General features: G+C 49.0%; 1 protein-coding gene across 1 annotated transcript; it reads right to left on the reverse strand.

The window, feature by feature from the left end:
* Positions 1-1,775: 1,775 nt before the first annotated feature.
* Positions 1,776-21,527, reverse strand: MXRA8 (matrix remodeling associated 8). The gene is made up of 10 exons (XM_032709046.1): positions 21,275-21,527; positions 15,410-15,430; positions 14,483-14,791; positions 13,635-13,736; positions 10,376-10,837; positions 5,814-5,972; positions 4,686-4,716; positions 4,091-4,167; positions 3,041-3,118; positions 1,776-2,145 (listed from the first exon to the last, which is right to left on the reverse strand). The coding sequence occupies exons 1-10, from the start codon at positions 21,321-21,323 to the stop codon at positions 2,120-2,122; spliced, it is 1,314 nt and encodes a 437-aa protein (XP_032564937.1). The 5' UTR covers positions 21,324-21,527; the 3' UTR covers positions 1,776-2,119.
* Positions 21,528-21,636: the final 109 nt, after the last annotated feature.

Below are 21,636 nucleotides of genomic sequence, written 5' to 3' on the forward strand. Positions count from 1 at the left end.
TTGGGGAGAAGCAGGCAAAAAGGGGCCTGGGACCAAGCCCAGACCCTCCTCTCCACGAGTCATGGGTCTGCCCAACCTGAGCACTTCTGTAGAGGTGATTCTTAAATGAAGAAAAAGGCAGTTAATTGCAAATCCCAAAAGGTGTCCAGAGAGCAGTGGAAGGGCTAAGCAAACTAAAAGATAAGGAACTCCACCTCCACTTATATTCTATTATTAATATTTACCACTTGAAGGCATTAAAAATAAGGGTCCTCACTATAATTATTCTTTCACATAGACCCCAATAATAGAGAGAAGTATTGATATCTAAAAAAATGCACATGGACCATTTTCTACCCCTAAAAAAAGTGTGCATTGAAGTCATGGTGTCCAGCCTTCTGAACAGATAGCACACAGGAGGCTTCACCCACCAGGTTTTTGGCAGAGCTGGGCAGCTGAGCTCAGCTTTTCAGGACCATCCCACCCAGTGCAGCATCCCTGTGACCTGCTGGGAGTCCTCCCCAGCCCTGGCACACACCAGGTGCTCGTGGGAGGAGGGAGAGGGGTCTGGAATGGGATTTAGATGTCTAAGAACATTGGCATCAGTCAGACGAGACACCCAAGTTGGCAGGGGAGGAAAGAAAGGGGTCCTGGAGACTCTGCCCCCAGTTCCACCCAGTCACCAAGCCCACACACAACCCCTCCCTCTGCCACTCTCTCCAGAGTAGGTTGGCAACCCTCAGCCACCTTCACCCTTGGCAATCCTCAGCCACTTTCACCCTTGGCAACCCTCAGCCACCTTCACCCTTGGCAACCCTCAGCCACCTTCACCCTTGCACAGCTCACTGTCATCGTGCTCACAACCTTTTCTTCTGTGCCCCAAGGACCATGGGAGTGCCTGGTTTGGGAATGGTGCCCCAGAACACCCCAGGTGGTCAGAGGAGCTGCATAGAACTGTTAACATTCCCCAGCTTCCACGGTGCTTTAGCCTGCTTGGATCACACCACCGAATTACTCCTGATTTTTTGGCGTCCCCACCTGACACACTGTTCATATGTAGAACTCCCCTTCAGCCCACAGCCCCACTGCCTCAGGTGTCCACTCACCAAAACAACGCCAAAATCCGTGAGAATGGATTAATCTCACTCCTGGACTGCCCTTCTGAGGCCCTGGCCCACCAAAATTCCTGACAGGCTCTTCAGTGCTGTTGCTCTTGTTCCTCAGGGGCTGCTCCTGAGGAGCTGCTCCCATTTCCAACCTGCTTGTGCTGGAACCATACCTGTGGGTTGATGTGCACACGAGCTCTGCGTGGCCTGGGTCCACCCAAGGACTGCAGGAAAATCACATCCCAGGTTCCACACAGGAGTTCAGCCCCCTCCAAAGCATTCCTGGTTCTGATCTAACTGTATTACAGCACTGTAACTCCATCAGTCAAGTATCTGCTCCTGCCAAATATGATTTGGTCTGCACTGAAATGAAAACAAACAAGCTCAGAGTGAGAAATACAGAGTTCAGCTTCCAGAGCTCTTTGGAGCTGAACCCAATCTACTCGTGGTCATTTATCTGCCTCCCTTTCCCCTGCAAAATGGGGATCCTGACATCTCCCCATTCACAAAATGAGGTATTTATATTGCCATTTGGGAGGGCTGTGCTCTTTGTGCTTCACCTGGAACATGTAAAGTGCTGTGTGACACTGATTTATGCCAGCCCACGGGAGATCAGGCTCTGCTATTATTATTATTCTGATGAATACACTACATGGAAAAATGCCTGATATATAATGATGGCTCTGGAGCAGTGATGCAGGTTGGTTTATTTAAAGCAATAACATCAAAGCAAAAGGTCTGCTGATTCAGCTCATAAAAATCATTGATGCATAAAACCAACAATAATATCAAGAAAAGAAGAGAGGAATGGAGGATTGGGAGATGAGGAGGAAAGGCAACCCAAACCCATAAATGCACACAAGACAGTCTAACTCTTTCAAGAAGCATTTGCAAACACCCTCAAGTCTATGTGGAAAAAAAAAAAACAACTCTATGGGAACTGGAGGGAGATGGTATTAAGAGAAGTCATCTCTCTTCCATGTTATCTATCTTTGGTTGAAGCTTCTGGTCCAGCCAGCAGCTTGGGAGTGTCTTCATTTACAATATTCCTTCCTGAAATCTGAAAGCAGATGGAAATGGAGGTCAGCACCTGGAGAGGGATTTCAAACCTTTCAAATGAGCACAGAAACATGGACTTACTCTATGCAGTGACAAGTGACCGTTTGCAGTCAGCCCTGTCCCCAGTCCCCCCTCAGAAATATATATAAATACCCCCTCACAAAGCCCCCAGTGTATAAATTATTGCACAGATCACCTCTGAAGAATGCAGGGAAAAAGTATCCTGAGAACTCCAACAGGGACAGCAGGTCTGAGGCAACTCCTGGGCTCTCCAGACCATTCCCTGCTCGGTATCATTTCAGTCCCATTTGTTATATTCTAAATTCCTCTTAAATGAGTCATGGAATCTAACAGCTTATTACAAGCACTGCTTGACATAAGTGCTGCTCTACAAACTAAGGCACAACTCTCAGGATTAATACTGGGTAAGCAAAAGGAGATTCAGCCCCCAGGGAGGGCGAGCTGTTTGCTTTTGTTGGATGAAGTGAGTGACTGCCCATAAATTAATTCAGCTCAAAACACTATCTTCAGCACAGTGTTTTCTCCCCAGACAGCACTGCCAGGACATTTTTGGGATCCATCTCCCTCTGAGGTTACAGTAGAGCAGGCCCTATTCCAGCCCTGCCAGGCATTCTTTTTCCAATAAAGAAAAATTCGGTTTGGGCCACGCCAAAAGCTTTCAAAAGTCCTAATCACCACTTGCATCTTGTGGCTCCACGATGAAAGGATGGGCAGGGAACTGGCTCCTCATTCCTGCTGCCATTTGCCAGGGTGGTTATCATTCCTGCCTGGGCTGTGGCTTGGTCAGCTCACTGATGGACTGAGTTGCTCCCTCCTGCTGCCCAGCAGAAGGTTCCTACAGCCACCAATTAAGGGGGAAAGCAAGTCATTATTACCTTTGTCTAAATCAATGTTCTTTGCTGGGAAGCTTCTGGCTTGCTCAGCCTTCTCCTTCAGGATGTTGTTTTTGTAATCTGTGCAAGGGAGGAGCGTGGTTCAGACAGACATTAGAATATTAAAACAAGAGTTTTACAGGCAAGACAGATCAGTCCTTCCTTGATGTACTCCAGGCCTTCAGATTTCTAGGAGTGGAGTTACTCAGCCACTCAGCAGCAAAAGGAAAGCTGCTGCCACCTCATTTTTGCCCCTGGCACTGATCAGTCATGGATATTTCAGGTTCCTGCTCCTCACAGGTACCACAGATTCTCCCAGCACGTAACAGAAAGCTCTGGATCATCCACTCAAAGCTCACTTTGAGGTGACTGATGCAGTTATTCAGGGGATTTTTCTCTCCTGGGACACGCAAAGAAGAATTTTTGCAACCCACCCTCTGCAATTCCTCTGTTCTTCCCTTCCAGTTTTGTATCTACCTCTTGTTTAACGGAGCCTTTACAGCAATTCTGTAGCTTGGGCCCTAAAGTTTGTCAGCCTGTTCTTTTAAAAGTTGTACCTTTTCTGGGGGTGCAAAGAGACAAAAAAAAAGGGACAACTGTTTAATTGTTTCCTGGTTTACAACACGATCACCTGTAAGATGAGCTTCCTTCCCCTCTTTTCAGTGTTTCATGTCCCCACGAGTTCCAGTGGGGTTTGTATTTTCCCTTTTGTGTCTTATGACCTTTGTTGCAAATTTCTGCCATTTTCTCCAAGTTTATTTGCCCTAATTGCTCTCACAGATCTGGATAAAAGGCCCAAATGTTCACTAAATTTTTGACACCCAGGGAGGATGGAATTTGACAGTTAAACCAAAGTGGCTTCAACAGGAGATGGACAGAATGAACTCAGCTAACCCTGGATTTCCCTTCATCCCCATTTCCACACTCACTTTCAAGAGGTTAAAGAGGAGGAGGTTAAGTCACCTGAAAATGGGCATCCAAATGCCATTAGAAGCTCCTGAGCTACAAGGAGTTTTGACCTGGTTTGGCACAGGGTTGCCAGCTGACACATACCCAGCCTGATGTCTTCGCTTTTGTGTGGGGTCAGATCTGTTGTGTCCACTGTAAATTCCTTAAGGTTCACATCCTTCCTGTAAAGGGAATAACAGTGGAATATTGTCACATCCTCTAATAGCTGTCTCCTTCCACACTTTTTCACAATAGCTTTTCTAAGAGGACTTTAGGGAATTAAATTTATGGCGTTTATTTGGTATAGCTGGATCTCTTTTTTCCCCCATGTGTTTGTCCAGAGCTTAGAACAACAGACAGCCAATCTGTACTGGAACTTCCCATCTCTTCCACTTTAATAATATAAAATAAACCATAAAGGAACCCAGATACATGGTCTTGGCCCCATCCCATAGCAGATCTGTGCATTATTCCTATACCACTAATTCCTAATGATGTCTCACGGAACCAGGATCTGGGATTCAGTTCCCAAAGCAGAACAAGAGGAAATGTAATTGCCAAACCAGCCCTACAAACCACTTTCTCCTTCTAACCAAATCCTCAGCTGTCTTAGGTTTTTAATGACAAGTGAGGAAAGGGGCCACAAGTTCACTTTTATGCCTTTTACTCCTTAAATAACAGACCCTGTCATTCTACTTACTCTCCATATTTCTTCACGTTATATTCATAACCTGAAAAGGGAGAAGAGACAGAATGAGCAGTCAGGGCCAGTCCAGCCAAGCCCTTCCTCTGACAATGATAACCCCTGGTATCTTTTCACACTGCCCCTTATTTGTGCTGCTTACCAGAGTCCCTTTCACAATCCCTCCATCACCCAGGAATTAGAGCTTCCCTTTCCTTTACTCACCAGCTTCCCAGTGCTCTCCCCAGCTCCATGGATGACCAGCTATGGGAAGCCACAGCCATTGTCATACTCCATTTCTTTCCACCTCCCATTTATTACAAAAATAGGAACCCCACCTGTTATCTCTGCTGCACTTGCCCATCCCCAGCTCATCCCTCAGCCCTGTATCCATCACATGCTGCAGGTGCTGGTTTTCCTCAGCCTCCCACATCCCAGGGATCCAACTACCCCTCCTGTTTCACCCACCCTGATGATTTCAGGCTCCTGTTCCACAGAAAATCCAGGGCTCTGCCCCCTCCCTGTTGGGGCCCTCGTTGGATACAGCCCCAGTTTGTTGGTGCTAATCCCCTGACACACAAATAAGGGTGAACGTGGCACTGCAAAGAACACTCCAGCAGACAGACATTCCTGGGATTTGCTTTTTGTGGGGCACCCAAAACTAGTGGTGTGGAAGTCGCCAGAAGATCTCAGTGTCTGTTTATCTAATTCTTCCAGGGTCACCCAGCCCAGGGAGTCCAGCAAGGACTTGGACATCTGAGTTCCCAAGGGATGCACATGAGCCTTCTGCTCCAAATAAATCCCACTTGTAAAGAGAAGCTGTCTGGCACTTCTAACTTTCTTCTCCCTTCCAACAGTGCAGCTCAGCAAATCATGAGTGGTGTTTGGTCCAAGGCTGGTTCTTGATGACCTCGGAGGTCTTTTCCAACCTTAATGACTCTGTGAAATCGAGGCCTGGAAGTTTTTACACCCCACTAATTAATCCAGGCACCAGCACCTGGATTAATTAACCCTCCCTGTGCAGGTTGCTGGTTTGCCAGGAGGGGATCCCTGCCTTCAGCAGGGTGTTTTGCAGGAATTACTTGCAGGATCATCCCAGGATACCCCCCCCAAGCAGGACAGGGCTGTGATTTTTCTGGCACTCACCTCTCTGCCGGCGCTTGCGGGTGACGAGCACCACGATGATGAGGAGGACGATGAAGAGCAGCAGGGTTGCCAGGATGTATCCCAGCTGCTGGAAGAAGTGCATCCTGCTCTCAGGGATGATGACATTTATCACATTGTGGCCCCTGACAATGTTTGGGTCTGAGAGAAAGGCAAAGAGGTTGATCATTGTAATTGGCATCCGGAGCAAAGCAGGATCACACATGGGCACAAGAAGGATATTCAGGGAGAAACTCTTCTGAGCTGCTTGAATTAAGGAGCAAATCCCTGCCTGATTTACAAAACCTCTGATTTATCTCAGGTGGGAGACGCCTGTGCTCTTCACAAGACCACAATTCCCAGGAAGATAAGGTTTTAACAGTGACTGTTGCACATTCCCTTCCCACTGCCTGGCCATCAGTGCTTATTGCAGAGGGGAAGTTCAGAGAAAAGTCACCCCCAAACCCAGCCCCAAACCTTCCTGAGGGTAACACAACCCTCCTCTGGGTCCCTCACAACACACACCCCACTCTGCTCAGGCTCCAGACAGAGAAAATATGAAGCAGCCCCTCCCTGCCAAGGGAGGTTATAATTTACGGAGTGGGAGGAATTTTCAATGCCAAAAGAATAAGTTTTCCTTTGAAATGAAATAAAAATCAATAAAATAAATAAACCAAAAAAAAAAAAAAAAACCAACCAAAACACACACACACAAAGAAAAGCCAAGATTCCATTCCATTTGTGGGTGCAGCAGCATTTCAGTTCCACAGCACTGGAACTGGGGAAGGGAAGCTCAAAACTTTTACGTGGAACATTTTTGTAGGTCTCAAATAAATAGGTCAATGTTTTACACATATAAAGAGGAAGTGAATTCTCTGCTTGCAATAGGCAGAGGAATGGACAAATCCAGCCCTGGAACAGACTGGAAACCCATAAGACTGTGCTGGGAGAGGTTTTTCTCCTCAAAACAGCTGAAATGACACTCTCACCCCCTGACAGGGAACATTCACAGGCAAGAACCAGGATGGAGTCCTGGCCTTCCATTCCCTTGGGAGTTCCCCCTGCAAATCAGTCAGAGGGAATAAGGGGAAAGATGGGGGGAAATACCTCAAAAGCCACAGCACCACTTAACAGATGTGTTCTACTATGAGGAATGTTGACATTTCTGGAAGTGCTGGCACAGTGACTGGTTCCAGTTTGTCAGGGAGTTTGTTTCCAGCGTTTAAAAAAACCCCAACCCACCAAAAGTAAAAATCAAATAACACAAGAGAGGATTGAAATAAACACTTTGAAACCAGAGGTGACAGTTTGCTAATGCCAGCAGCAGTCCTAGAAAATGCAAAAGTTTGAGCAATAGGCTCTGTTCTGGTAGCCCAGAGCTCCACTCCAGCAGCTTCCAGTTTATCCTGGCACTGCCACATGCCATGTGCTCCTTGGCTGCACTGCTGGAAACTACCATGTGGGTTTTTTTCACCATTGCCAAGCTACAAAAATACCCGACCAAAAAACCCACTTGCAAAGCTGCAAACAGTACTTGTGACAGTTCTGCTTTGTCACATCCCTGGACCCTGAAAGGCTCCTCCAGCAGCTGCCACGATGAGATGGTGCCACTGGAGCAGCTGTTGAGCCAGGAGTCAGCAAACAAAGGCATCCTATTCCTGGCTTTTTGCTTTCCCACAGTCCTGCAAGGCAGGATTGAGAGCTGAGCTAAACTTTAGGCAGCATTGGAGAGGTCACTGTGACAACAAACAGTGGAAACAGAGATTAAGTAACTTGGGGCCTCCTTGGCTTACTCAAATAATACTAAAAATACTTATCACACCAGTGTTTAGGCAAAGCATCACTGGTGGGCCTCAAAGTGCATCATCAGGAAGGCAATAGAATATAACCCATTTTATAACTGGGGAAACTGAGGCACAGAGTGACAGCTGATTCAGTCACACTAGTGAATTCCAGTGCCCAAAACAGGATCATCAAGGTCATACAGACTCTCCTCCTCATCCTAGTCCTAGATCAGAGTTCAAGCTGAGCTGATGAAAGTCTATTCTGTAATCAAGGTCTGATCTCTCAGTACATCTCATGGCCATCTGTCTCCAGTTCACCCACAGGATCTGGCTTAATTACTGAAAAATAAGTTCTAAAGAAAACTTAGATCAGGGGTTCCTTACACTGCTGTCCCAAAGTGTCAAGGGTCAGATTCTTCTGCTGGAGCAAACGAAGAGCTCCCCACCAAGAGAGCTCACAAACCTGGCCATGGGGCCTGTTTTCTGGCAAAGGGTTGTGAATAGTTCAGCACCAAGCAGGAGATACAGCAGATGCCATTCTCCAGCATCTTTGCTCCAAAGCAAACACCGAGTAAAACTGCTCTGGGTTAGCAGACACACACCACAGTTACACTGCCGGGACTGGGAGCAGAACTGAGCTCCAGCCTCTCTTCCAAACAGGACGAAATTTCCTGTCTGGAAATGGCTCCAGGCCTTTTGGAGCAAGGCCAGAAGCTGTAGCTGCTTTGCTGGAGCAGCTCATTGTTGTGCTTTTGTTACCTCCCGAGGTTTCACTTATGTTGTATTCCCCACGATTCCATATGGTTTTCCAGGGGATGGGGCAGCACCTCAGCCCGTGGTGCTGCACCCCAAGCAGGGCATGTCCCTGCAGGCTCCTCAGCAGCGCTGGGTTGGGACAGGCACTCCGGATGTCTCCACTTCTTGCACATTCCCATGCACTCAGCACATTCCTGAGTGCGTGGTGCTCTCAGAACAGCTGAGGGTTCACTGCCCGGAGGGGCAAAGCTCTTCCAAAGGTTGCTCTTTCCGACAGTGGAAATGGCTTTTCCCAGGAAGGAAAATTTCCTCCAGCGCCGAGGGCACCGCTGCCAAACTGAGACAGCCCCTGGCAGGTTAAACAACTTTAGAGGTTCCATCTAAGTGCTGAGCAGGTAGGGAACTATTCAGCAACAGCCAGGACAACATCCAGGAAAGAGAGGAATAAATTCCTGGGTGGACAACTCCGAAAACAAGATCAAGTTTCCATCTGCACAGCGTGATCTGGAGAGGGCTGCAGGCAGGGACGCTGAGATTTGGATGTCCTGGTCTCCATGTCAGCCCCAACAGCCACCTCTCCTTAGCACTGCCAGGGTTTTCTGGACACCAACCTCAATCCCAGGGGGGAGGTTTAGGTTTCTGTGACTTGAGAAAGCCAATTTCTAGAGAAGAATAAACCTATTTAAAAATGTATGAAGCGTATCAAAATTCTGTATTAAACAGCCAATAAATATTAAACCACAATGAATATTTTAAAATGTTAATAAAGAAGTATGCCCAAAAGACTTTAAAAAAATATTAAACTTGGGGGTTTTTTATTTTATTTTTCTGCCTGAATGAAGCGTGATGGTTTTGAGTTTGGACAGGCTGTCAGATGATAGCTCAGTGCAGTGGAAAATATGAAAATTGGTTTAAGATGAAAAAAAAAAAAAAAAAAAGAAAAGCCAAAGGGTGGAGGAAAATTCCTGGGGCTTAATTCTGCATGGTCTGGCACCTCGCACAGCCCAAACACCCGTGCAAAGGGGAGAGAAACACTGGTGAGAGTGGTGGTATGTTGTAACAGCACAAGCAGCATCAACCCCCTGCCCACACCTTCTCCTGATCCTAAAAGCAAGGAGGAAAGGGAGCCTGTTCCAAAACCAGCTTGTTTGCCTCGGGGCCTGTCAACAGTGAGAGCAGAGCAGGCTCAGGACTGCCCTGGAGCAGAGGAAACAGGAGCTGACATGGTGCCACCACAGCACCCCAAGCACGGTGAGCGACCCTCAGAGTGGGACACTCAGGGATTTCCCAGATTTCCCAGAGTGTTCTGAGTTGGAAGGGACCCACAAGGACCACCGAGTCCAACCCTTGAGTGAATGGCCCACACTGCCCTCCTGGTGGCTCCTGCGTGGTTTGTTTCAAAGCTGCCTTAACTCCCTCTTCCCATTTTTCTACCACTTAGCTCAATGCTCTCTGACTGTGAGGATGTAACACAGCAACAAAGGACCACAAGAAAGACACGGGATTAAAGTATAAATGGATCTAAATACTTAATAGCTGGAAGGAAGAAAAGTGTGACCTACATTAATCAGAGGCAAAGTGGTGACAATGGGCTTCAGCTGGTTGTGTACCTAATTGTTTGTGTGTTCACTTATTTATTTTTAAGGCACCAAGTAGCAAGAAAATATTCTTGAAAAGGTTTCACTCAAATGTAACTTCAGATATGATTTGGAAATTTTCTACACCTTGGAAACAAGCAGACAGCACTTGAGGGAAAAAAAACAGATTTCACTCAAATGTAACTTCAGATATGATTTGGAAATTTTCTACACCTTGGAAACAAGCAGAGAGCACTTGAGGGAAAAAACCAGAATTTGGTTTTATGAAGACTGGCACACCAGACAAGACACAGTCAAGAATGGCCACGCACCCAGCTCTGGGCACACAACGGGAACAGCTCGGGAACAACCCCAAAGGTGCAACTGGTAGAGACCACCCACCCTCAACCGGGAGAGCCGCTTCCAGAGGCTTCCAGAGGCCACTCACCTACGGCCGGGGCGACGTTGTGGGTGGTGAGGTTCACCACCTTCCTCTCCCTGGCCACGGGCTCGGTCACAGAGACGCGGTAGATCCTGCGCTCGTGCAGGCCGCAGTAGTGGTGGTGCAGGTGGCAGGAGTAGGTGCCCTCATCGGCGCTCTCCAGCTCCGAGATCCGCAGGGAGAAGTCGCCCAGGGCGAAGGCGGCGTCGGTGACGTTCATCTTGCGGCGCACGAAGAGGGGCCCGTAGGAGCGGCGCTCGCCGGAGGCGTACAGGTCGACGAGGCGGTCGGCGCGGTCGTGGGGCACCCCGGGGGGCTGCCGGTCCCAGTGCACGACCTGCTGCTCCTCCTCGCTGTGCCGCTCCGTCCAGATGTGGTTGCGGTTGACGCAGGGCAGCGTCACCGTGCTGCCCTGCAGGGCCACCACCACCGGCTTCTCCCCATCCCAGAACTCGCCGGCGTCCTCGGCTGCGGGGGCAACACACACGGAGTTACGGGATCTGCCCGGCTGGAAGGGACTGTTGCCTTAAGGTTTTTTGATTTTTTTTGATTTTTATAAGTTTTAGAAGTTTTAGAAGTAGTTATATAGCAGAACACAGCTGCGCTGGGCAGGGCACGTCTCAAGGATGAAGGACCACCGCCTCCCTAAGATCCTGCTTTACGGTGAACTTGCCACCGGCTGCCGCATGAGAGGAGCCCCAAAGAGAAGATACAAGGACTCCCTGAAACAACATCTCAGCCTTGGCCATATTGATCACCATAACTGGTCTACTCTGGCCTCCAATCAGGTGGCCTGGAGACACACCATCTGTAACACTGCTGCTTCTTTTGAGAACACAGCAGGATCACCCTTGGGGAGAAAAGACAACACAGAAAGAATCGTGTCTTGCAGAATTTACCACCTAAGGAGTCTTTCTGCTGTGCCTTTTGCAATCAGACATACCAGTCTCATATTGGCCTTTTTAGCCACCAGCGTGTTTGTAACAAACGTGGGCAGAGCCCTTCCCAAATCATCGTTCGCGAAGCCCGGCCATGATGATGATGATGATGATGATGATAGCAGAAGTAGATTTTAAAAGCAGCTGCATTCATTCCCTCACCCTTTAGCTGCACATATTCCCCAACCCTCTTACCCCCATTCCATGTTCCCCATACCAATTCCCCTTAAATTCCATTTGGCATGTTTAGTCTCTCTCCTGGGTAGACCTTCTGCTGTTTAAGAACATTTGCTCCCTGGCCTGAACCAGAAGACACGACCAAGAACTGGGTGACTGTGTGGACTTTGTACCCTGAAGAAGACCAAAATGAGGAAAAAAAGGGTCTCAATACGATACCAGACCCAATTCCCAAGGGGTGGGTCAGGGGTGGACCAGAGTAAAGGCCAGGGGGTGGATAAAATCAGGGATTGGACAGACAATCCTATAAAAATTGTGACACTGGATCAAGCAGCAGCCCCCATAAGTTGTTGCATCATTAAACCTTCCCTCACCTTACCTCCAAAAATTAAGTTGCCTCGGAGTTTTTTTCTCCCTGAGTTTTCTTTTAGGCATCAGACCCACAAGGGTCATCGAGTCCAGCCCTCAGCCCTGCACAGGAACATCCCCAAGAGTCACACCCCCTGCCCCAGAGGATCACCAAAGTGCTCCTTGGGCTTCGCACCTTTCTGGCATATGCTCAGAAAGCAAAAGTACTGAGGGGTTTCAGAGGAACTGAGTCTCAACATTAGAGGACAGGGCTTAAAAAATCATGTTAGAAAAACTGCAGACAGCTCACAAGTCTACAAATGGCTTCTCTGGTTCACATTCAGGTGACAGGGTAGCCAGACAAGTGAAGGAGAGGGTTCTTGTAAATATAATTCCTGCTGTTCAGAATCACAGAATATGCTGAGCTGGGAGGGATCCACAAGGATCATCAGTCCAACTCCTGGCCCTGCACAGGCCCATTCCCAAGAGTCACACCATGTGCCTGAGAGGATCATCCAAACCCTCCTGGAGCTCTGGCAGCCTTGGGGCTGTGCCCACTGCCCTGGGGAGCCTGGTCAGTGCCCAATCAGCCTCTGGGGGAAGCACCTTTTCCTAATATCCAACCTAAACCTGCCCTGACAACTCCAGACCATTTCCTGGGTCCTGTCCCTGGTCCCCCCAGAGCAGAGCTCAGTCCCTGCCCCTCCTCTGCCCCTTCCCAGGAAGCTGGAACTGCAGTGAGGTCTCCCCTCAGTCTCCTCTTCTCCAGCTGAACATACCAAGTGCCCTCAGTATACCTGAATCTTCTACACCCTTGGTCAGTGCTTTAAGCAAGGCCACTTTCTTTTCCTTATAACTGAGAGTTAATCTCTTGCTGCAGAAAGCAGGAAGCATATTCCCTCTCCAGACTAAGAATGGAACGAGGATCTTGGATGTGCTGCATCCCAATCCTCTGAGCAGGAAATGCTTTGCTACCCACAAACGCCCTAATTGCTGGAGGAGTTGAAGCAGCTCTGCTCTGTATTTTGCCCTTGAAAAGGAACAACAGGAGAACCAAAAACACAGCTGAGCAGGCTGGGGCTCACAGGGTGTGAGCAGCAGCAGAGGAGATGCACTTCCCTCCTCTCCCATCAATCCTCCCAACAGCTTCCCAGCACCACCAGCCCCAGCAGCTTCCCTTGTTCCACAGGGGTCGATTTTAATGGCATGGTAGTGGTGGCTGTGTGGCATGGGTGGCACACACTGCAGCTGCCAGCAGCTTGCTTTTAGAGCTGGGCTTAAGGTGTGGTAACTCGAGGTGGGTTTTTAAGTACAGACTTCTCAGGACAAGCTCAGAAGCCAATGTACAGGGCAGGTCTTTGTGGCTGAGCCGAGTGGGGATGGACTGTCACCAGGCATGTGCTGCTGCTGCAGGAGCAACAGGACGGTTTGGGAATTGGGCTGCCAAGAGTAAACAGGCTCCACACACTGTTTGGCACACGCCAAGGAAGGAGGGAGGTTCATAAACACACAGACTGAATGAAATCTCTGAAACTCAGGGAATCAGACAGCAAAGCAGCACAGTGAGCACCACGTTCTGCTGATGCTTCCCAGGCCTCTGGTGGCACCTGTGCCCTGACCTTGCAACTGAGGTGACATGGGAAGAACCCTGCAGGTTCTTCTCGAGCAGAACAGTGTGCAAGGCCTGCAGAGAACCAGCACACACAGCCCACTGTGAATCCAAGAGCCCTGCTGGCCACTGGACTCCAGCTGCCAGACCAGGTCCCTCCCAGAAGGGACACAGAGCTCTCAGCCACACCTACCTTTCTTGGTGATGGTGAGCTGGATTTTCTCAGTTTCATACAAGTGGCAGTAGTGATGGTGAAGATTACAGGAGTATATGCCTTCATCACTCTCTGCAACACCTGGTACAGCAGGGAAGAGAGGGGAAGCTGAATGTTTTATTCTCTGTCATTTACACTGTTTCCCAAATCCTTGTATGGATGAAAAGGGCCTTTATACAACTTAGTTCTAGGGTGGGTTAAACAGAGACAAATCATCTCACTTAATCTAATAATTTGCTCAGTTTGTTTGCCCTTGGAAGGCAGGTATTTGTATTAACAGATGGAAAGAGAAAGCTGATTTAAGTTTAGCTAAAGCAGGCAGAGGAAGAACGACCATCGAGTGTTTATAGCTCAGGAAATTAAATACAATCAAAGGCCCACAAAAAGCCCAAGTGGTTTTCAGGCTGTTACAAATTCTCTTTCAAAATGTGGCTGTTTCAAAGGCAATTAAAACACTATTGCCAGTGCTTCAGAGAACCTCACAGAATAACTTAGGTTGGAAAAGACCTCTGAGATCATTGAGTCCAACCTGAGAGCAATCACCCCCTTGACAACCAGCCCAGAGCACTCAGTGCCACGTCCAGTTGCTTCTTGGACACCTCCAGGGACGAGGGGTCACCACCTCCCTGGGCAGCCCCTTCCAATGCCTGACCACCCTTTCAGTGGAGAAATTCCTCCTGAGAATTAGACTCACTGGACCGATATTTATTTTTTCTATAGAAAAAGCACCGTGAAACACCCACTTTCACCACAAACCACCAAGTTAAGTCAGTCACGAACCCTCCACCCCTCAAGACAGCGCGGAGCGAAGAGCTCCCGCCTCATACCTTTGATCACCAGGGAGAAGTTGCCCTCTACAAAGGCGTTCTCGGGCATGAAGATCCTGCCCCTGTTGTAGGAGCTGTAGACACGCTGGTCCCCAGCAGAGTACATGTCACAGAGCCTCTCCATCTTGTTGTCCCCGTAGTAGGTGCTGTGCACGTCCCAGTGCACGACGCGCTGCCGGTCGTTGAGCCGGTCCTGGGTCCACACCATGCGGTGGCTCTTGCAGGGCAGCACGGCCTGAGAGCCCAGCACAGCACTGATGTTCAGCACGGACACCACCACGCTCTCTGGGTTGGAGGCATCAGCTGGCACTGAGAGCCAAGGAGCAGAGAGCAGGAATTGGAGTTAAAGGTGTGAGGACAGTAGAGTAGGACCCGGACCCGCCCCGGAATCTCTCTGCGCGTTTTCCACCCAAAAGTGACCTTCAAGACCAGCACAGGGCACTCTCATGGGCAATTATGAAATATCTCCAGTTGAAAGAGACCCACAAGGATCATCAAGTCCAACTCCTGGCCCTGCACAGGCACCTCAACAATCCCACCCTGTCCCTCCAAACACTCCTGGAGCTCTGGCAGCTTTGGGGCCGTGACCAAACCCTGGGGAGCCTGTTTGGTGCCCAACCACCCTCTGGGGGAAGAACCTTTGCCTAATAAAGAAATGTAATACAAAAATTTAACACGCTGATTTCAGTCAGTGAAAGCAATGTCTGTGTGATGTCTGTTATCAGGATTGTACACCTGACCTGCCCTACCTACCCTTCCTAATCTTAGCCCCCAGTTTAATCAAAGTTTAGAGACACCAGTGCATGGGATGCATGGCTCCCATCCATGGGAGTTAGCAGTGAAAACCCCAGTGCATGCCATGGATTCAGGGTCTCTCATTTCTTCTCATGATCACAAAACCAGGCAGATGACAAAGATGTCACTCACCTGAATATGAACACACAGAACCTGTCAAAGCAGAAAATAAAGAATGTTACTGGCAACAAAAGGAAGAGAGAACGACAAATACACTCAAAATCAGCCACCTCCTCTGTTATTGTTCCATCTATTCCTCCCTTCTCTGTTAATATTTATGTATTACCTTGGCTGTTTCTCCTCACCCTCCTGGCACACACATTGTCTGCCCAGTTAATGCTGCAATGCTCTGGGTGACACTGCAACTCTCCCCAACTCAAGTGACTCAGGTCTACACAGGAAGAACTTTGCAAGGAGTCAATCAGTGCCTTTGTTTCCGCATTTCTCCGGTCCAGTCCCTCCTGCTCTTTGTGTAGGAGGGGTCTAGAAGGTCTCCTGGCATCATGATTTGAGAGCAGGATTCAGATTCCCAGCACAAGAGCATCATTCATCTCTCTAACCAGTCAAGCCCAAGTGGGCTCCATCAAGATCATTAGATGTTTTGTCCTGCTAATGTCAGAGGCACAATGTCCTCCTGACAAAAGCTGGGCTTTTTTTTTTTTTAGTCCTGGAATTTATGAATTTCAAAAGAGAAAATTAACTCCAGACTGGGGCTATTTTAGCACTAATGCATGGGCTGAGGACAAACTCTGTTTCCTTCCCTTCTCCTATCACAAAAGACCAGGCAGGGACAGCAGAGAACAAAACTGGGCAGCACTCTCAGCTGAACTGCCAGCTCAAAACCACTCCAAATGTGAGCTATTTTTTCTACATTTATCATCTCGGCCTCACAAAGAGAAAAATAAATTCTTGGACAAAGTCTGTAGTCTGTATATCAGACAGAGATATACACCATAACTCCACCATCTGATTGTCTCTCCTAATAGCCTGGAAAATGCCTGATGAAGATATAACCTGTCTCTGGAAGTCAGGGCTTAGATTTAGCTTAGAAAAACAAAGGAATGATTCAAAGCTTTTTCCAGCAGCAAATCAGGCAGGAAAAATCAGTCTCAGCTGTGACAGGACAACCAGCATCCACTTTATTAGTGTGACAAGGCAATGCCCACATGTCTGGATGGGTGTTGTTTGCCCCAAGGAAATAATGGGGTGTCAGGACATGGAGAGGACTTGTGTGCTCAGGAGGGGTGTCAGAGCTGGGCTGGCAGCACAGCCACTGCTCCCACAGCCCTGCATTAACAGCCAATTGATTTGGTGCTGCAGAAACATCCTGTCCTGGCTCAGCCAGAGGAATGAAGGCATTTACTGCTCCCCTTTCCTCCTGCGAGTTGATGCGAAAAACACTGAGCCCGAATTCCGCGGCGTAAATCCGTGGACTGACAGAAAGCATCCACCTCAGCTGTCCAAACAGCTCTGCTCAGCAGCCTCTCACGGCCCTGAGCTCACACCAGCACCAGCCCCTGGTTCTGTACCTCCTAGCTGGCCCTGCTGCCAAGGGAAGGACCACCCAGGCCCTCGCCCTCCATCCCACCCACCCGGGCCCGTGGCCAGGTGAGGCTGCTGGAGCCTGGTCAGCCACTTCTCCAGCACTCCCAAACACAGCTCCCTGTAAAACAAGGGGCTGGGAGTTTGCTTGCGATGTGACAGTGTTTAGATAAGAAAAGCTTGTGTCTTGTGGGTTTGGACAGCTTCTTTTTCCCTCCACTCCAAGCCTCAGCCAGCAGCTCCCCAAGGAGCAGGGCGGGAACGCGCTCGCTTACTTGACGAGTCTTTCTGAGGTCTTTCTAGGTCTGCCCCTCAGTGACCAGGAGATGCTGCTTCCTGTTGGGAAAAGGGAAGAGCCTGTGGATGCCCTGCTTGCATTTTCCCTTGCTGAGTGTTGCCACACAAAGCTGGACAGCCCCGGGTTGCACCACAATGAGCCCATCCAAGATAAAGGCACAGTTAAATATTGTGTGGGAGCTCAGCACAGAGGTGTGGAAGAAAAAGGGTTTCTCACTGCATGTCTGTGCACACAGAGCCTGGAGAGAAGCTTTAGGTTTGAAGCCTGCCCTAGGTTATAGCCCATACACTCAGACAACGTGGCAGGTGCAAATACCAAAAAAACCAGTGGCATTGCAGCCAAGAAGCAAAATTCTAGAAGGGAAAGAAAGGACGAGAGGCACCAGACAAAAGAGGAAGAACTGATTGTTCTGATCCCCCAGAAATGCTGGAAATCTGCACCCATACATCAGGTCATGGATAAGACCCAAAATTATTTGACAGAACTGTAAATGAGATCACTTAGAAATCTAAGGAATCTGGAATGTCTCTGATCCCTTCTCCCCTGGAGAATATGGAATTTAAAACAACTGACCTTCAATAACCCGAACACGGAGCAGCAGTGAAAGAAGGGATAAGCCTTTTTCTCTTTTCAGTCTCCTCCCTCTGCTGTGGGACCTTGGTGTGCCATGTGAGACAAGCCAAGTTCCCCAGCCCTGCTTTTCAAAGTGATTTTTTGTGTAACACAGGAGCTGCTGAACAGGGACAGACCCACAGCCCAGCAAAGGTGACAGCTCATGAACTACAGGACTGGGGTCAGCTGGAAGCAGTTGTTTTGGTGAGTCACACTTCCCAACCTGCAGCTGTAAAACCAAAGAGTATTTGTGCACTCAGTGAAAGTTCTGATTTCTGTAATGTCAGGACTCCAGGACCTGGAGCTTCAAAACACCCAAACACCTTCAGAGTTTTCAACACAGAACCCACTGTAGCTTTCATTTTAAAATTCCAGGTTCCATGTGATGGGTAATCACTTTGTCTTCTCTGTGAGATGTAACCACGGTGGGGGGGGGGGGAAGAAAGAAAGAAAAAAAAACCCCAAAAGACATTTATGTGCTGCCCCTTGACACATTCTGTGCTGACTCAGCAGGATTCCAGAGGTACTCTGTGGTCCCACAATATAGGAAGAGGAAAGCAGCCTGCAAAAGTATTTCTTAATCCCTTGTAAAAAGCAGAGCCAGCTCTTACTTCTTGAATCCCATCCACTTTTCAAGCAAAGAATTAAGCCACAGAAACTGTGGGCAAACCAGAAGCCCTCAGGCTGTGAAAAAAAAGAGTTACAAGCTCAGAGCTCTCTGGGCAGTGTCCTTGGAGCAGGTCAAGCAGAAAACTGTCCCTTGAGTCCTGCCTGAACCATCCCACCACTTCTCTCCTCCCAGGGCAGCTGCTGCTGAAACCACCGAGTTCCTGCCTCACGCTGGAAGGTGAAAAACTCCCAGAGCAGAAAAGGGAACTGCAAACACCACGAGTGCCAGGTGGCTCAGACACTCCACGGGACGTGACAGCAGCAGCTCTACCTGCTGGGGCTCTGCTGAGCTCAGGGAGAGCCTGGACACTGATCCAGCAGAGTGAGGATAAACAAAGAGCTCACTGGAGAAATGTGTCAGAACCCACCAGGAGTGTGGGCAAACAACAGCCTGCGAGGTTCACACTCCACTGGCCTCAGTAAGCTCAGTTCATTATTCCTTTCCACACCTCCAGCATCTCCTGCTCTGTCTCAGCTTCTTTTTCCCCTTTCAAAAAGGAGGTGACATCTCCTCTCTTTAGGAGCACAGAGGGCTGCTCCAGCCCTGCAGAAAGGACACGTTCTTCACAAAATCTGTATGTGCCAGACTCCTCCTTTCTCCCATAAATCCCATTGTCTAGAGAGGGGGTTTAATGGTCTCTGGAGAGCCATCCCACAATTATTGCAGAAACAGCAGCCTGAGCCACCAAGTTGTTTCCAAACCCTGTGGGGAGTGGCAGTGGCTCCATCCTGACTCCCTGGGGGGCTGACCCGGTGTCTCAGAGGCCATCATGGCTTATGATGCAGCAGCACCAAGGTGGCAGCCAAACAAATGAGTTCTGTTCTCTTCTGGGAGCCAGTTTTTCTAAAACCCGCTGGCCACCAACAGAGAAAAACATCTCAAAGAGGCAAAGGAGGGAGATGGTGAGCAATGCAGTCCCACCAAGGCTCCTGTTTACCACCTGCCCCCAAACTGGCCTGGGACTGCAAGGCTAAGCTTTTCAGTAAAACAAGATTTCCCTTTCAAAGCCCACAGATGGCCAAGCCAGGCTTTGAACTGGGCTTTTATCAAAGTCTCTGTGTCTGTTTATTTTTAAAGGCTTCCTGGGACAACTTTCCCAAGAGCAGAGTCTTCTGCTTTCAAAGAGGATGTCAGGGCTGCAGAGCCCTCAACCACCCAGCCAGCCCCAACAATTCCAGCACCTCCCTGCAGGTAGGAACATGCCCCTGAGTCGGCACAGAGCAGGAATGTGCTGCCTCTGCAGAAAGGGAAAAGCCTTGTGTCTGGACAAGAAGCCAATCCCCCTCTAAGCCCACGGACAGGATCCCTCAGAGATCTGCCCAAACTTTCTGACAGGCAGCTCAGATGTGAGCTCAGCTTCAGAAACCCTTCCCTGCTCTGTGTGCTTCACCTTGGCTCCAGGCCCACGGAAGGGCTCGTGGAACCATTCCAAACACGAGCTGCTCCTCCTCCCTGCCAGACATTAACACTTGAGGGTGTGGTGCCTCTCCAGGAGGGACCATCTCAGATTCCCTCCCTGCCCATCTTCACTCGTTGTGTCACAGCCTGGTTGGTTTGGGGACAGCAGGACTCAAATGTCAGGGCAGCCTGGCACGGGGATGGCTCATCTCCAAAAAACACACCTGAGGAGTCTGTTAGGGATCATCCCTCCTCAGGTGGGACACCTTTGCCTCCTCACAGCTTTGCAGCAGCCCAACCTGCTATTCCTGCCCTGGGTGCTCCCCGAGCTCTGCCAACATGCTGAACCTCGCTGGGGAGTCCCTGGACTGGCTGGTGCTTCTGGAATACAAGATGTGGCCTCTCCTCCTTCCCCTTAACCCACCCCACACACTCCTTTGCTGAGCCACTTTACCCTTTCTGTCCCTACAACCGATCCCATAAATTGCCAATTTATTGCCCTGAGGCATTGGAGGTGTGGGGATGACATGGAAACTGGATTAATCAGGGGCCAAACTGAGAACTCCTCACCTTCCCCCCACTCAGAGCTGAGGAGTTTTGAGGGGCTCAGGTGTTCAGCCACTGCCTTTCACCAACAGGGCTGGGAGGAGCAGGGGGTCACCAGTCCCCACAAAGCTTGTGCTCCTCACTTCCTACTCCCAGCACCCCGAAAGAAATCTCTCCACACTGTTCTTGGAGCTGTGTTTGGTCCTTTGCTCACAGGTACCTTCCTCAGAGCCCAAAGTGTTGCAGGTGTGGATGTGCTGGGGCTTTGCAATTAATCCTCAAATCCCCTCCTGCCACCCAAGCCTTACTGGGGTGTCTCTGTTGTCCTGGGGACAATGAATCTGCTTTCAGCTCCTACAGAAAACTGTGACTAAGGAAAAGGTACGAGCCATTCTGTTATTTTAAGCTCATCAGGTTTGTCCCCATCCCTTTCTTGCACCTTACCCAAAAGTGAATTCCTGTGTCTGTCTTTTTGCTGACAGGAGAAAAACAAACCAAAACAAAAAAAAACCAAACACCAAACATCATTTTTTAGCTCCATCTGAACACTCAAACACAACACAGCAGCTGTTTTTGCTTCTTCAAAAGTAGAAAATAACTTTGCATCCTGTAAGTTTGACTGTGTGAGATTTACTGTACTCACACTGAAGCTTATTGTTTTTGAATTTGCTGATCAGGGTAACTGATAGGAAAAAGCAGATTGCACAAACATGCTGAACAGAGCACTGCTTCAACAGCCTCAAACATTTCTCCACTCTCCCCCCAAAAAAGCAGGAGAAATCCATGATTCCCTCCCCTCCACGGACAAAAACACAGCTAACTCAGGAATCTGAACACAATCTTACAAAGATAACAGTTCCAAACCTCCCAGCAAACCTCCAGCCCCGTCCTCTGCAGCTGAAGCACGACCAAGTAACAGCTCAGAACTCACTTTGCTGAAGCAAAATGTGCCACAGGAGGAGTTTTACAAGTTGCTCCATTTCTTCTTCGGCTCCTCCGTGTTTTCGTCTCTCTTGAAAAACAAGTTGAAGACTTTCTTTTTTTCCTTAACTTTTTTCTTTTTTTCTGTAACTGGAAAACACTATGACCTCATCAATTTACATCCAGAAAGCTGTGGACAGCAGCTCATATTCTGCAGAATTACTCCACCTCCCAACTTCCAGCTCCCCACCTCCCCTCTCACTCCACCTCCTTCCCTTCCCTCGCGCTTTCTGCAGATCCCTCTGAACTCCCTCTCTTCCCTTTCCCCTCCCTCTGGGTCTTTCTGATCTGCCCCTGACTTTGATGTGAAAG

The sequence above is a fragment of the Chiroxiphia lanceolata genome, chromosome 22 (genome assembly GCF_009829145.1).
Source record: "Chiroxiphia lanceolata isolate bChiLan1 chromosome 22, bChiLan1.pri, whole genome shotgun sequence".
Classification (NCBI taxonomy): Eukaryota; Metazoa; Chordata; class Aves; order Passeriformes; family Pipridae; genus Chiroxiphia; species Chiroxiphia lanceolata.